The sequence below is a fragment of the Tamandua tetradactyla genome, chromosome 20, assembly GCF_023851605.1.
Source record: "Tamandua tetradactyla isolate mTamTet1 chromosome 20, mTamTet1.pri, whole genome shotgun sequence".
Classification (NCBI taxonomy): Eukaryota; Metazoa; Chordata; class Mammalia; order Pilosa; family Myrmecophagidae; genus Tamandua; species Tamandua tetradactyla.
The window spans coordinates 4,160,608-4,178,580 of NC_135346.1; the positions used below are offsets into that span (position 1 = coordinate 4,160,608).

General features: G+C 36.8%; 1 protein-coding gene across 1 annotated transcript; it reads right to left on the minus strand.

Moving 5' to 3' along the window:
- Nucleotides 1–336: 336 nt before the first annotated feature.
- Nucleotides 337–1,266, minus strand: LOC143664780 (olfactory receptor 2T27-like). Its single transcript, XM_077138166.1, has one exon. It carries the CDS (start codon nt 1,264–1,266, stop codon nt 337–339), a length of 930 nt encoding a protein of 309 aa, XP_076994281.1.
- Nucleotides 1,267–17,973: the final 16,707 nt, after the last annotated feature.

A 17,973-nucleotide genomic window follows, 5' to 3' on the forward strand; every position in this document is an offset into this window, starting at 1 on the left:
CTTTTCAGAATAAATCTACTGGGAGGTCAGACACTATTAAAATACATCACATCAGCTCACAAAGGGTTTTAAACTCAGACTCAACACATTTAAACAGATGTCAAAAAACAAAGGTAACAGAAATTTTAAAAGTCACTTTCAACTGTAGTATATGAACACCTATTTCACTTGGTAAAATATGTTATATTTTTGCAGACCACAAACCATATCAACTCAAATTATATTAGAACCAAAGATTTAGAGACAGAGAACTGAAAGATCACAGGTATTTATTGATTTCACGAACATTACGCAATATTCATAAGATGTGAAATACAAAGATCAGGAATGTTAATTTTAGAAGAGACACCTTTGCAGTATCTTCCTCAGTGCCACCCAAACATCCTTGTTTCTCAGGCTGTAAATAAAGGGGTTCAATGTAGGGGTGACGATTGAAAAGAACACTGACACAGCCTTGTCCTGCAGGGCGCTGTGTGAGGAACCAGGAGTCATGTAGGTGAAGCTGGCGGGGCCGTAAAACAGCCCCACGGCCATCAGGTGGGAGGAGCAAGTGGCCAGAGCTTTGTTCCTCCCCTTGGGGGAATTCATGCGGAGGACAGTGAAGAAGATGATGGTGTAGGAGGAAAAGATGGTGATAAGGGGAATAAGGAGAATCACAATGCCCACCACAAGTATTGTTAACTTGTATGCAGAGGTATCCTCACAGGAGGATCTCAAGACTGCCATGACCTCACAGAAGAAGTGTTCTATCTCCTTGCGGCCACACTTAGGTAAGTGCATGGTGTAGACAACTGGGACTAGAGCATTGAGGGCACCCCCAGCCCAGGACCCCATCACCATCTTCTGGCAGACCCTCTGGCTCATGATGACTGGGTATCTCAGGGGACGGCAGATGGCCACATAGCGATCACAGGCCATGAGGGTCAGGAGAATGCACTCGGCTCCCCCCAGCATCAGAAAGAGAAACATCTGCATCCCACAGGCTGTGTCTGAGATGTTTCTCTTCCCTGAGAAAAAGTCAATGGCCATCTTGGGGACAGTGGTGGAGATGAAGAGCAGGTCGATGAGGGACAGCTGGCTGAGAAGGAAGTACATGGGCGTGTGGAGGCGGGAATCCACCAGGATGAGGAGAATCAGGGTGGAATTCCCTGCGAGGGCAGAAGCATAGATGAGGATGACCACACCGATGAGGATGTCAGCATGCTTCACGCCAGGGAAGAGTCCCAGGAGTACAAAGCCTGTAACTGTTGTCTCATTCTGTGCCATCATCAGTTAAACTCAACTGCTTCCACTGAAAGGTAATAGGGGAAAGTTCACCAATAATTAACTATGAGTTCCTCTATTAATATTTTTTTCTTCATACAAGTTTCAAAACCTCTCTACTGAAACATCCCTTTAGTATTTTAGTAAGAATTCTCAAATTTAGTACTGTATCTGTCACATTTATATTTTTACCCTGGAGTGCAAAGCACAAAGAGCAGAGAAAATATAAGTTATTTACTGTTAACTATTAATTTTGTGTGATCTCTTTTATGTAGACCAACATACTTCATGAATTAAAAATGAACATCCTAAATCCATTCCTTGTTGCTGATTGATTGAACTTTAACAGAAATTGACTTTTCTTCTTTGCCCTGGAGACAAAGGTGTCTTGCAATCCTGTCCTCTATGGAGTTGGGCTGGCCATGTTATTCAACACCATAGAAAGCAGTGTAAGGAACTGTGTGTTTTCCCTGCTATCAGTAGTAGCATGGAGGACAAGTGGTGAACATGGTGGTGTCCCACTGTGGAAGGATTGTAGGTGTCTGGCTCACTGACAAGGAAATGACTCTTATTATGTTGTTATTTGCACAAGAAAAAATTTTGTTTGCATGGGTCGAGCCACTAAGTTTGATTTTATTACAATAACTAATGTGATCCTAATACACAATGTATTTGGGAGAACATTTTTTTTGACTCTGAAAATGTGTGTAAGTGGCTATGTATATTATATTCTGATATGTTATGTTATATTACATCATATTATGTTAGTTTAATATTTAGTATGAGTTACCTTTCTCCCCAAATTCATCTTCACTGGAGCAGACTTTAATCTGTTTTCCATATCAATAGTTAATTTGCTTCCCACATTCAAACCTTGTGGTGTGCCTGGACTTGAGGTGCCCCACCACCCTTTTCTACACTCTTCACTGACTTGGATTGCTCATCTGTGGTGCTTCTGTCAAATACTCAACTACACTCATCTGTGAGCAATGCAACCTACATCTGCCGGTGCAGTGAGTGCTGCTCAGGTCCACACTCATCCGTGTGCACAACATGGGCCATATTCAGGTACATGAGGCATCAAGTTGGCCCCGAGGCTTCACAGAGGTTCTTGGCTCTGATTTATACACACAGACATTAATATGGACTGTGGCCTTCACCCGAGATGAGAAAGGGGAGTGTCATGAATCAGAACATGACATGGGTGCTAGCTTAATTACAAGTCAGTATATTCCTTGAACAATATTAATTGAATTGCTATTCTGTTCACAACAAAATATATTTGCCACATGTGTTTTTATATTTTAAATTTATGTCCATTGTCTTTCTGAACTTACAATACATTTCTCTGTTCTTTTAAATACTCGTATGAAAATACTAACACTATGAATACACAAAATATCACCCATCAAAACATGATGAAAAAGTTCTGGAATTGGATAGTGGTGATGTTTGCGCACAACTGTAAATATGTTTAACACTACTGAATGATACATTTCAAAATGGTTAAAATGGAAATTTTTTATGTACTATTACTGCAATTAAAAAAAACATAAAATAGTAAGGATGACACCCAGAGCTAGTCATTGCTTTTGGGTTAGTTGTCATTGGTTGTATTGTTGAAAATATGTATAAATACATAAAAATGTTATTACTTAAATGTAAACTTCCTTAATCTTCCTATTCACGTGCCATCAAAAGAAGTATCACGTCATTTTCAAACAGCAAATTAGAATTAAAGCATTTTTTAAAAATACATTTTTTAAATGTAATATTATCAGAGGTTAAAACTGTTTCTACTGGTGTGCCCTATTGTATTATTAGTCACAATAAAATGAAGACATGTAAGTGAATTACTAATTGTTTTCCTCCATCAGCATGCATTTCCAAAGTTAGAATTAAATTATTTTCACTAGTTGCCTTTCCATATTACTATGGGGTCCATAAGCAGAGTCTCTTTCTTGCAGAGAAGCTATGAAGACAAGGGTCAGGGAAGTTGCAAATATGTGCAAATACATTTCTTACAGATATCTGTAAAGAAATCATTTCTTACAGATGTCTACTAGTTGAGCTCTAGTCTTCTGTAGATGTCTGAAAGCATTTATTCCTGTTTTCAAGGTGTGTGCTGCCCCAGAGGTTGCCCGAGTGCTCAGCAGAGGGAAAGAGGCTGGTTTCCAGTCCCCATCAGGACACCTGTCACCACCGCGTGTTTCCTCCATTCAGCGTCTAGGTGGTGGTGATCTTCATCGCCTGCTGATGCTAAAGTCATTCTCATGCTGGCTTTGCTGTCTTCCTCAGATAGTCCAAACTGTAAATGACTGGTTCCCTTTTTCTCAGTGATAGTGATTAGGAGGGCCCATATCTAATACCTCTCAAAATAAAGTCGAAGCTCCCTCAGCTAATCTTCCCTCTTCTTGCATTTAAAAATACTTGGATTCGCGTACATGGGTTCCTGGGTGAAAGGGCCCCACAAATGATAGTAATGTGTTGATTAGTTCATGATTGGTTCTGTAATGATGATCCAAGATAACATCATTCAATTTTAAATACATTATTTCAATCACATAACTGCCAGAACTATGGCCATCATAGATAAAATAGCAGAGTGAGGGTTCACAAGATAGATTACTGTGCTTATCCCGGACACAGCACAGAAGTTAAGAGTGACTTTTCCTTTCTCCAAATAGAAATAGTTGTAACCATCTCATGCCCATTTCAAAATATGAGAAGCACAATAGATGAGAAAAGCACTATAAATTTCACCTTCTGATATTACTAGTTAATTTTCATGTATGGAAGAAAATATGTAAACTCACATTTATTCCTTTTAGTTGGTGAGAGTGTCTGAAGTACCTGCAACGTTTCCTAGTGCTTCAGATGATGCAGCGTCACATGTTTACATTTCCTACAAAAATGCAATGTTTAGTGATGATAAATTTCAAAATGCCTGCAATTCTGTCTAGAAGCTAATTCACATGTTCTATTTTATTGAGTGTGGTTTGCTAATATTCCCAGGCTTAATATAGTGTTTTGAAGGTACCTTGCTGTGACCTTCTAAAATGAAAGATCATTTCAATATTTGAGTTTCATGTGTGGACTTATGGAAAATATCCTTTGGGATATCTGGTAGGCAAATGACCTATGGGAGAGCTTTGCCTCTCAACATAGATGAACTAGATTTACTGGATAAATATTTTTAATTAACGTGTCCTAAGGAAAAAAGTGATAAAATGCACCATTTCATCAGCAGGCCTTTGTTATTTGATGGGGTAAGACTTGCCTCCTCTAAAAATAATTTTCTGTTATTTTACTTTATTCAATGAATTTATACCCTTAATCTCCAGTAGCTCTGAAAACATCCTATCCTGTATTTTCTTCTCTGAGATTCATCACTATGTGGTAAAGCAATAAGTTGCCACATATCAGACTGTGAATGAAGTGTTTGCATTTGTTTTTCTGCTCCCTTAGAGCCTTGCATTCTGAAACACAGACAACCACGGCCATACTCTCCTTGCTGCTCCCTTTCTGTGCAGTGGAGGCTGGTGCTCTCCTGCCCCGAGAAGGGAACTTACTTTCCTGGGTTCAGCATGTCTGAAAGACTTGTGCTTTGTGTCTACTCTCAGCTGTCCTAGAACAACTTCTCTTCCTCTATTCAACTTCATACAGAAATAGTTCTGTGACTCCCTTTTCCTCATATTCATATCTTTAAGTTCCAAGCATTTTAGCAGCCAAAATTCAATTTCCCCTCTTTCACTGCGACTCTCTAAACATCTAGTATTGATTTGTACATGTTCTGATTTTTTGTATTTTTCGTCTATTATTAGACTGCTTATTCATTTCAGAAATTCAATGTGTAACATGGAGCACTATGGTATTTTTGTAATGAAAGAATAAATAAATAATAATCTTCTTTTAAAATGAAGTTGTTTATTCCCGGTCCATGCACTCCCCCTCAAACAAACAACAAACAAGCAAAAACAAACACAAAACTAACCGAACAAACAAAAATATAAACAAATAGTGTTGCAATAATTGGATACTCACATGGAAAAATAGTGAAATGTGACTCCACCATACAGCATACAAAAAAAAAAGAAACTGAAGTTATTTCACCAAGACATTCATTAACACAATATTTATAATTCAATTAAATGCATTTTCTTTCTTGTGGCATTTACCATTATATACATGTGTTTAATACAGAATCTTTCAATCTCCTCACTCATTTCTGTCTGTCTTCCCCACTTGAGTTTTCCTGTTAGCTCAGTCTAAAATGTTTGCACTCTTTTTGATAGCCAATCCATATCTTATATTGACCCTCCCTGTTATTAATATTGGCATATTCGTTTTCACTTTTATTGCCTTTACCTTTCTTTTATGGACACTCTTTTTTTTGTCAACAGTTCTCATTTGCTTTGTTTTTCAGTTGTCTTTGGGATACAGCATAGAACTGTGCTAACTTTTGTTCAACTTGAGAGTCTTTTCCTTTTAATAAGGAAATCAATTATATATACAATCATGATCACACTTTTGCCCTCCTGCACCTTTATTTTGTATTACTCTTGCTAAAACATTGATATTTCCTTTGATTTCTGAATTTTATATGTGATTTATGAAATTAATATTCTTCCTTTAATAAGAGGACTCTTCTATTAGTTATTGTGTTTTGTTTTATATTACATATTTAACATACATTTTCAGCATTACAAATGGATAAGTGAAATATTTAATACATTCAATGAGATATGATACGTTTAAACTATTGATATTTTCTTTCTTCTCCCCCTTCATTTTGTACCTTTTCACTGGCACATGATGATTTTATCTCAAGCCATCTTAAGAAAATTATAATTTCAAATAATTACTTACAAATTATGAAATAAAATTTATTATGCAAAATGATTATAAGGATTACCTTGTCTTGTCAATAAAATTATTTAACTGTTAGACTTTATTCTATCTATATTCACTGTCAATATTTTCATTTCTGAACTTCTGCATTTATATGTTATTGTTTTTGATTCTTAGAGTCAATGGCTGGGTTAGGTCTTCTATTACCAGCTGGGTTGGGCCACCTGGGATGCTCAGGCTTTTCTCTCAGCTACTTATGGTATATTCCCCTCTTTGAACTATAATAAATTATTTTCTTATGCATTATTATCTCAGCCTTCCATTGTGTCATGTCTGATCTCCACCCAGACACAATTTAAGAGTGACTTTTCTCTTCTCCAAATAGAAATAGTTGTAAACATCTCATGCCCATTTCAAAATATGTGAAACACAATAGATGAGAAAAGCACTATAAATTTCACCTTCTGATATTATTAGCTAATTTTCATTGTATAGAAGAGAGCATGTAAACCCACAAATATTCCTCTTAGTTGGTGAAAGTGTCTGAAGTACCCAGACACAAATTTAAAAGTCCAACTAAATCAACAAGACATACTTAATATTCTTTCTAACCTTCTCCAAAGAGATTTATACCAATGTCACTGTGTTTTCAGCAAATGACACAAGCTATTTTTAGATTACTGAACATGGCTTTGAATCAACATTCATTCCTAGAGATACTAAACAAAACTGTGGTTCTCCATGCAGCTCAGAGACTTATGAGAGTTATATAAGCAATGGCATTTTAGCTTATGTCCATCTCACAGTGCGTCACCAATCCCAATCTGTGACTATTTCCCAATTCCAATATACATATTGGAATGGTCTTATTCAGCTACAGGCAGAATACCTACACTGGTGGTTCTCCATGCAGCTCAGAGACTTATGAGAGTTATATAAGCAATGGCATTTTAGCTTATGTCCATCTCACAGTGCGTACCTACACTGACATACCTACACTGGTTCCCTGACCTGAGAAGTGGGGGCTATTATTGTAGTAAAGATCAAGTAGGAGCCACTTGTTGCCTCTACCTAGAAAAATAGTGAACCCGAAGCAACACTGCATTCATGGTGGCAGTGCTGAGATTAGTGACACTCCAAGGAATTGAAGGATGCACGGGTGGTGACTCCTCTCACATCCTCTTCAACGCTCTAATTTGGCCTGTGAGGAAAATAGATGGATCTTGGAGGATGACAGTTGATTATTTTAAACTTAGTCAGATGGTGTCTCCTATTACACTGATATTCCTGGTGGGTTATCATTCCTTGGTCAAGTTAATATATCACTTTTCCCTAGTATGTGGCCATTTTTCCATAAATACTCTCATTATAATACCTATTAGTAAGATTTCAGCTGTCAAGGCCAGCAACCAACACTCATTGTCCTTACTCTGGTATACTGACTCTCTAGCTCTGTGTCATAATATAGTCCACAGGGTTTTTATTGACTTTCCATTTCACAGGACATAACACTGACCCATTACATTGATGACATTAGGCTGACATTAGACCTAGGCTTATAGGTCCTAGGGATCCAGAAGGAGAAACTGTTCTGAACTTATTGGTAAGACATTTGCATTTCAGAAGGTAGGAGATAAAAAACTAAGGGAAATTCTGTGAAATTGCTAAGTGTCCAGTTTGGGATCATGATGCTTTTCTATAGTGAAGGATGCACTATTGTGTCCTTTAACCAAAAAAGAGGCACAGTGTTTGATTCTTTGGACTTTGGAGGTAATGTTTCTTCCTTTGGGTGTACTACTGTGACCTATCTACAGTCACCCATAAAGCTGCTAGTGTCAAGTAGGGACTGGAACATAGGAGGATTTGCCACAGATCCAAACTACCATTCAAGCTCCTGTGCCTTTTGGAATATATGGACCAGTAGATCCAATGGTGCTTGAACATCAGTGGCTGACAGTGATAATTTGGAGAGTCCACGATGTGACTCTAACAGTAGAATCATAGTGAAGAAACTTAGGATTTTGAAACAAAGCCTTGCCTTCCTGTGCAAATAACTACTCTCTTTTTGAGAAACAACTTTTAGCTTCCTTCTGAGCCTTGGTGTAGACTTTATACTTAACAAGGGGCCAACAATTTATCATGAGACCTGAATTTCCCATCAAGAATGGCACATTGTAAGACCAATCAAGCAATAAATTTGGGTGAGCCGAACAGCACACCTTCATCAAATGGACGTGGTGTATGCTGTCTGGGTTCATGAAAGCACAAGTAAGTCACAAGACAAAGTGACCCAAATGTCCATGGCTCCCACTCCTGCCACATTAACTTCTCTCAGCACAGAGCTATGCCCACTTTGGCCATTTCCTATGATCAATTAACTGAGGGAGAGAGAATTAGGCTTGGCTTAAAGATGGTTCTGCATGACATACAGGTATTGCCTAAAGTTGTTCAGCTGCAGCATTACTTCCCCTTTCCGGGGCATCCCAAGATAGTGGTGAAAGGAAATCTTTCACATGTGCAGGATTTTGATCACTGCATGTAGTTAAACATTTGACGTTGAAGAACAAATGGCCAGAAGAGCACTTATTTTTTTGCTTTAACAATCTGTGTTGTAAAAATAAATACATATGATATATATTTATATATCATACATATATACACAAAGCAAAGAAACAGAAAAGCAATAATTTTCAAAGCAACACTTCAATAAGGAGTTACAGAAAAGATCCCAATGTTTTTCATGTGCTACCATTCCACTATCTCAGTTTTTTTACATCTAGCTGCTCCAAAACATTTGGAAAATACTTTTAAGAAAATTGGAGCCTAGATTGTAACCCTTATAGTGGACACAGTCTGAAGTTGTAAATGTATTTCTAGATTCTGAGACACTGAGCTATATGTGTGTCAGCTGGTATTTCTCTGGGAGAGCATTTGTTTGCAAATTCATGGGCTAATTTTTTGGTAGGATGGTCAGGGATATGGAAGGAAAATAGTTTGAAAATGAATGACAAAGAAGTCTGGTTGAGAGGCATGTGGATATATATTTTTTGGTGGACTGGAAACATGAAGGCATTTGTATCCCATGTGAATTCTCACCAGCTGGTGACTGCATCAGGGAAGAATTTCAATATTTATGTGAATAGAAGAAGCCATTCTATGGATACCAGTCAGTTTCTTTCTCTAGCCACTCTTGTCATTTCTCAGTTGACTTATAAACAATGTAGTCTTGGGGGTAGGGATTTAGGTTATGCAGGAGCTCATAAAAATGGACTTCACTCATCAGCACCAACCTGGCTAAAACCACTGCAGAGCGCCTAACCTGCCCGCAGCACAGACCAACACGGAGTCTGCCTCTAGGTGGCAGGTTGATAGCATCGGGCCTCTTCATTCATGTGAAAGATGTTGCTATTTTCTTATGGTATTAGACATGTACTCTGCTTATCAATTTGATTTCCTTGCATGAAATGTTTTTCCTCAAACGGCAGTCCCTGGAAGTACAGAGTGCTTTATCTATCATCATGATATAACACAAAAAACCACATCTGATGAATAAGTCCACTTCACAGCTAGTGACGCTTGGCAATGGGCCCATGCTCATGGAATTCACAGGTCCCTCCATGTTCTCCATCATTCAGAAGCATTTGAATTGATAGAATCATGTGATGTCCTTATGAAGACCAAATTGCAATTCCAACTGGGTGCAACACCTTGTAGAACATGCATGTGCAACATGCATTACCTGGGCATGTTTTTGGGAGCCAAAGGTTAAAACAAAACCTGCAGAATTTGTTGGGAGCAGCTGGCCTCAGGGTGGTGGCAGTAAACTGTGGAGATTGCTATCTGCTTTATGTAGAACACTCTGGGAGGAAAAAAAAATGTTTATCCCAAATGGTTATGTTAAGTATGAAGGAAGAGAGCACTGAAAGATAAACACTCTGTTTCCCCAGGAAATGCATGCATACCTTTTGTCACCCTGCAGTATATAAGCAGGATCTGGTTAAGAATAAAGTTGTCTGTTGTTTGTTAAAGTTAAGTTTCAGACCCCCTGAACCCATCTGTGTTTGTCTTTCTTTCTTTCTTTCTTTCTTTCTTTCTTTCTTTCTTTCTTTCTTTCTTTCTTTCTTTCTTTCTTTCTTTCTTTCTTTCTTTCTTTCTTTCTTTCTTTCTTTCTTTCTTTCTTTCTTTCTTTCTCGCTCTCTCTCTCTCTCTCTCTCTCTCTCTCTCTCTCTTTCTTTCTTCCTCTCACTCTCTCTCTCTCTCTCTCTCTCTCTCTCTCTCTCTCTCTCTCTCTCTCTCTCTCTCTCTCTCTTTCTTTCTTCCTCTCACTCTCTCTCTCTCTCTTTCTTTCTTCTCATTCCTTAATATCCTTCAACCTCCATTTCATAGGAAGCAACACATGTTCTCCAGGAGAATGTTTATGCTCTGTGGCATAATTACATTAAATTAAATAAACAAACTAGCTTCTAGTTTTCAAGCATTTCATTTCCTTGTCTAATTTTAATGTTAGGAATTTTACTACTTCATCTTTTATTATCAATAGAATTGCAAAATGTCTGAACATCCTTTTCTGATAGTTAATTTCTGGTGTATGGAAACCAAACTTATTGTTCTTTTACCCAACAATTTTGATGACTTCATCCATTATCTCTAGTAGGTTGTGCGTGTGTGTGTGTGTGTGTGTGTGTGTGTGTGTGTGTGTGTGTGTGTGTGCGCTCATGTTTTTGGGGAGATTTTCTATATAAAGGGTTTTCTCATATGGGAATAGATAAAAATAGATCATTATATTTTCCTTTCCAATTTTCATGTCTTCTTTGTTTCACTAGAAGTTAGAGGAGAATGTTGAATAGCAGTGGTACAATCAGACATTGCGTATTTGTCCTGATCTTATGGGAAAACATTCAGTCTTCTAGACTGAATATAATATTAGCTGACATTTTCATAAATCTTTGCAATATTGAGGAAGTTTCCTTCTATCCTAGACCCTTATTTTTAATCAAGAAAGTGTGTTTAACTTTGTTGTTAAATGTTGTTTTCTTCATCATTTGAAATCATGCTTTTTTTGGCTTTCATTTCATTAATTCAGTGGATTACATTGTTTTTCTCATGTTGAACCACCTTAGTAATAGAGACAAAATTTTGCTTTTGTCATAATGTAAACAAATTTTCATGTAATGCTGTGTATGATTTGCTAATATTTTGTTGATGTAACTTTGCATAAATACCTGAAGAGATATTGGTCTCTAGTTTTCTCTTCTTGCAGTGACTTTTTCTGTCTATGGTGTAATGGTATTGCAGATGTCTAGAATAATTTAGGAAGTGTTCTCCTTTTCTTCTATTTTTCATTAAAGTTTTAGGACTTTATGTGTTCTTCTTTAAGCATTTGGCAGAACTCACTGGTAAAAATCTCTAGCCTAGAACTTTTCTCTATTTGGGGAGTTTTTTGCTCCTTTGATCCCTTTACTTGCTATTGGTCTTTTCAGAATTTTCTATACCTTCTTTAGTTATGTTTATTAACATCAGTGTTTTTAAGAATGTGTTCATTTGTTACTAAGCTACTTAGCTCCATCTTGTGCAGTTGGTCATTATATTTCCTTATAATATTTTTAATGATTACGTGATTCCCCCACTTTCATGAATTATTTTAATTATTTACATCTTCTCTCTTGTTTTGGTCCACCTAAAAGTTTGCAAAGTTTATTGATTTTTTCCCAGGACAAATTTCTGGTACCCTTGACTATCAAAATTTCTTTTCTGTTTCCTGTTTCTTTTATTTCTACTCCAATCACTATGATGTCTTTCCCTCTGCTATCTAGATTTTTAGCTTGCTCTTCTTTTTCTAGTTCCTGAAGTGTAAAGTTACATTGTTGACTGGAAATCATTTTTCTTATTTACCATAGGCATTTATAGCTATACATTTTTCTTTGAAATGACCTCTCTGTGTGTCCCATAAATTCTTTATGTTGAATGTGGTAGACCTAATCCTGTACTCCAAGAAAATATGTTTTAAATCTTAATCTGTGTTCCTTTGTATGTGAACTCTTTAGTAAATGGTGTCATTTGAAAATGTTTTTCTTATTATTTAAGGTGTGGTCAAATAAAATCATGGTGGGTCTTAATCTCTATTACTGGATGCCCTAAGAAGAGTAGAAATTTCAACAATGAATAGAAACTACAAACCAGAAGCCAGAAAACATTGACATCAAATGTCAGAGAAAGACTCCCAAGGAGAACAAGGACACCATAGTTTGACAGAAATGGTTCAGTGGAGCCCAAGGATGTGGCACGTGACAGACTCCAAGGTAGATCCTGGCCTTGTCAACACACTGATTTTAGATTCTGATCTCTACAACTATGAGCCAGAAAATTCTCATTGTTTAACTGAACCCATTGTGCAATATTTGTCATAGCAGCTCTCAAAATCCAAGACATTGACTTTTGGTTTGATTCATCTCTAAGTAATTTCCCTTGTGTATATCTTCCTTTGGGCAATTGTTTGTTCCAGAGTGTGTTGTTTAATTTCCACATTTTGAAAGGGAATTTTCAAATTTCCCTTCAGTTATTGATTTCTGGCTTCAGTCCCTTGTGGTAATCACAGTTACTGGTGATATACATATTTGAAATTTGTTGTGGCTTGTTTGGTGGCCTAGTATATAATCTATCCTAAAAAAATGTTCCCTATACCTTTGAAGGTGATGTGTAGTCTACTTCTGGTGTACTAATGTTCTATATATACCTGTTAAATCAAGGCTCAGGTATGTTCAAGTCATATTTCTTATTGATCTTCAGTCTGAGTGTTGTATCAATTTTTAAAATGGGACATTGATGTCTTCAGGTATTAAAGAACTGATTTTCCCCCTTCAATCCTGTTTCCATTAGCTTCACATTTTTGGGAGTCTCTCTTGTTTGTTGTGCATATTTATAGGTGTTATGTTTTCTTTGAGTGGATCCTTTTATCCACATATAATGTCCATCTTTGTTTTTATAACAGTTTTTTAATTAATGTCTAGTTCTTGCAATATTAATTTAAGCACCTCAGCTCTCTTTAGATTATAATTTGCACAGATTATAACTTTTATACTGTCACTTTAAACCTATTTGTATCTCTGGATGCAAAGTGAGCCTCTTCTAGACAGCATATAATGTCTCTTTATGCATTCTGCCATTCTGCCATTTGATTTTAAACTTTAATCCATTCAAATTTCAGGTAATTACTCATAAATTAAGACTTACATATTCCATTTTGCTCTTTGTTTTCACTTATTTTATACATTCCCCCTTTTATCTATTACTACATTCTTTTGTTTAGATGATATTTTATAATGATCCATCTTGGATCACTTCTTATTTTTATCTCTGTAAATTATTTAGATATTTTATTCATGGTTACATTGGGGATTATGGTTACAGCCTACTATTAAACTTTAGTTTGTTTTCATGTCAACTTCACTTCAATTAGCCTATACATACTTTGTTCATAAATTTCTTCTTAGATGCTATATTCTCAGCATTTTCCTGAAAGACAGGCTTGTGGTAATGTCACCTCTCAGATTTTGTTTCTCCAGAAATGTCTTAATTTGTCATTCATTTTTGAAGGACATTTTTGCAAGGCAAATTACTCTTGGATATCAATGCTTTTCTTTCAGCAATAAATACGTCTTCTATTGCTTCCTGGTTTCCATAGCTTCTATTAAAAAAGAATATGTTAATCTTATTAAAGATTCCAGGTGATGTGCTTTTCTCTCTTGCTATTTTTTATTTTCTGTTTATCCTTGGCATTTGATAGTATGATTATGATTTGTCACAAGGTAAAGTATCTTTGACTTCACCATGCTTGGCATTCATTGAAAATCTCGGATTAGTATATTTGTATATTTTTATCTGACTGGGAAGCTTCCTGCCGTTACTGCGTCAAATGCTTTTCTGGCCCTTTATCTCTGTCCTCTGGGAGTCCTATGATGCATATATTGCATTTGTCCTGTTTTTCATTCTTTATTTTTTCCTGGTTCTCAGACTGGACAGTTTCAGTTTTCCTATTTTCAAGTTTAGTGATCATTTCTTCTTCCCCCTTCCAACTTCTGTTGAACACTTCTACTGAATTTCTTATTTAATTTATTGCTGTTTTAGCTCCAGAATTTCCATTTATTTATTACTTATCATTTGTTTCTTATTTTTGAAATCCCTATTTTTCATATGTTCTCCTGATTTCCTTTAGTTATGAATACCATGATTTCCTTTAGCTCATTGACCTTTCTTAAGAGAGTTGATCTAAGAAATTTAACTAGTAATTACAGAAGCTGATATTCTTCTAGTTTAGTTTCAGTTGAATTATTTTTTCTGTGATTGTACCAGCCTTTCCATTCTTCTTGCATGCTTTGTAATTTTTTGTTGCAATCTGGACATTCAGGAATTATATTGTGCTCATCGTAAATCTAGTTTTCTCACACCTCAGTCTGCAATACCAAATACAAGAAAGAAAAAGCAAAAGGAAAAAGGAAGAAAGAGAAAAAATAAATAAATAAATAAAAAATACTAATGAACAGGCAGAACATGACACACAAATGTACACAAACACACCAAAACTCAAGAAAAAAATAAAAAATAAAATACTGCTTCTCCAAGTCTCTTGTTTGATGCTAGTGGGAAGGCAGAAGCTCCTGCCCTCAATACCAAAACTTAGGAGAGAGTACACAAAGTACAACCTGGTCCAGAGGTTCTGGCAGCTGGGCTACTGGTTCAAGCTTTCACATGTAAAAGTTTAACTCCTGGAAGTCTTTCCTTGCTTCTGACTCTCCCATAGTTGTTCTAAATGATTAATCTAAGTCCAAGGCCACCACCTGTTTAATTCCAATCTCTTTTTCCACTTTTTCTTCACAGTGGGAGAAATCAGCGGAATTTGCTGCTCCACCATCCTGCACACTTATGCAATCCTTTATCTCCCTTTCCAATATTTTTCCTGTAGAAATAGAATCATATTTATGAGAGTTGGTTTAAAGTCTTCGGTCAGTTTGCTGTGTTTTCCTAAGGGATGTTCATTAATTTCTTCTGTCAGTGGGCCATCCTTTCTTGTTCCTTTGCATCCTCCTTTTTTTCTTACTTATAAGTGGACACTTTGGATATTATGTTGTGGTAATTCTGCAAGTCAGGTAAACCCTCTCTCCATACACAAGGTTTGCTTTTGTCATTTAGTGTAGGTTTCTGATGATCGTGTGGTGACTTTCTGTTTATTGTAAATTCTATATTCTATATTGTATGTGTTCTCTCAGCTCTCTGTTCCTTTAGCTTGTTTTAAGCCACAGCTTTGATAGAGATTTTCTTGAATGCCATGAGAGAGGGAGAGAGAGAGAGAATGAGTTTGAGGAAAGAATGAGAGAAAAATAACACGTTCCTTTAATCTTTGAACATCGGCTCTGTCCTCGTGCACTATTTAATGATTAGCCAGGCCATTTTTAACTCTGCATCAGTTTTCCATTCCTGTTTACTCTGAAACTAGGGACTAGGGATTACTAATGGTGAAATCTTAGATTTTCTCCCCTATCTCTTTCAACATGTGTCCTGGCTGGCGATTGGATTTCTAACTTCCTCAGTGTACACGGATGTGTTTGAATGCATTATTTTCCTAATGATACTCTCCATCCAGCTTCTCATAGCTACTTGCTGCCCTGTTGTGTTTTCAACCATAACCTTTTGGCCAGGTGGTTGGTTATTCATTTGTCTTACAATGCTTTTGAGGAATGCCCACCACTTTCTGCATTGAGTTCTGAGTTAAATGAAACAAAGACAAGATCCATGTGGCAGTTCTTCAGGTAAACCATAATCACAACTGTATGTGAATAAAGGTCAGCTCTGCGCCCTCCAGATCGATGGACCACGTTGCCACACCAGGAGCCCATCTTCAGCACCGTCACAGAGCAGCAGAGGATGGCAGCATAAGGGAAAACACCATGGCAATATCCTATTAGGGCTAAGTTGCCTTTGTCTTAATTCAATCTCTGCTTGTTCACTGTAAGCCTTCCCACTGTTTCCCATTGTTCTGATAAAGTTTATACATGACAGTTTTTCTGTTGTTGTTTTTATGTTTCTCTGGAGGGACAAATTATTGGTGATACCATCTCTACCACTTCAGTGGCATTATTGAGTTGATTTTGTATCTGCTGTGAAATTTAGTTTGATGTTTTGTTTTTGTTTTGTTTTGTTTTGTTTTGTTTTGGACTATGGATACCAAACGTCTCCAGAGCCATTTGTTCTGGAGATTATCCTTCTTTCATTTAATTATTTTTGTGCCTTTGACAAAACTCAGTGGAGTATGTTGGTGTACATCTGTGTTCTTTAATCAGTTCCATTGATCTGTACATCTGTCCCTCAGCCAATAGCACACAGTCTTGGTCACTGAAGCAATTTTATTGTCTTGAAACTTTTTCAAGTAGAGTGATTATTCATATTTTCTTTGATTTTATTAGAAATGTTTCAGCTCTTCCAGTTCCTTTACCTTTTTATTAAAAGTTCATATAAATTTGTCAATATGTACAAACTGTGATGCTGGGATGTACGTGGCATTTAGTACTGCATATTTTCCTCTTGGCAGTGCTTTAACTTTGCCTAGTGCATTGTGATATGCTGTATTTCAGTATTCAATTCAGTGTAGTTTTTAACTTCGCTTGAGATGATGGTGCCCAGTTTTTCTCTGGCTATAGATTTAAATCCTCTGCATGTGATTTCATCTATGGCTGATAACATCTGTGGTCTGCTGAGGGAAGTGGCTTCCACAAGGGTGAGGCTCTGAGGTCCAGTTATCTGATAGTAGCATAGTCATTCCTGATTTACTTTATCAGTACTTGCATGGTATATATATCATGGGATTTTACCTTCAATATGTAATTATATCTGACATGAGTTTCTTATAAATTACATCTAATGGGTCATTTTTACATTTATTTCTCAATCTCTCTAATTTGAATCCTTCATATTTAATTATGTTAAATTTTAAGCATTACTATTTATTTATTTATTTATTTTTCTATCAGGGAGTTTCTAATTGCATGTTCTTTTATTTTTCTCTGTTCTAACAATGTCTTAATTCTCCTTTATTTCTGAAGAATATTTTCACTAGATACAGAATTCTGAGTTTGCAATGCTTTCTTTTAACACTTGAAAACACTCATGTCTCTTATTTCTTCCTTCCAAGGTTTCTGATGAAAAATCTATCATCTGAATCATTTTTTTTCTTTTGGTGATTTTGATCGGTTCAGCCGTCAGCTTGGCCAGGTTGTGGTGCCCAGTCGTCCTGTCACCATGGACGTAACACCTCAGCAGGTGGATTTCATATACGGCAGATTACACCTGTGGTTCCTAAGAGGAGGACCTTCCCCCGTGAGTGAGGTTAAAAGGAGAAGCCGGAAGAGAGCTCAGCATGGTCCAGCACAGCACAGGCAGAGTCAGAGCCAGCTCAGACCAGGCACCTGGACATGCAGAAAGGGCTTTCTGGGGAAACCCATGTGAGCGCCGAGGCCAGGGAATAAGCCCAGCACTGTCGTCAAGTGTCTCCCCTATTAGTAAATGTGCAGCTATATAAATCCCCTTTATAAAATCCAGTCTATCTCAGGCAATATTACTAAAGCAGTCATATTGATCCTTTCTCTGTTCCTGCTTCCAAGTGTTTTCTCTCCGTAATTTCCAGAAGTTTGGTTGTGATGTGTCTTTGAGTGGATTTCTTTGAGATTATCCTCTTCTTAGTGGTTCTTTCTCAGGACTTTGACGATGGAGGTTTATGTTTTGTGGGAAATATGAGTATATGTAACCAATCTTTTCAAAATTCTTTTTCAGCCCCAACATTTAATGTGCTGTGACACTCTGAAGGTAAGG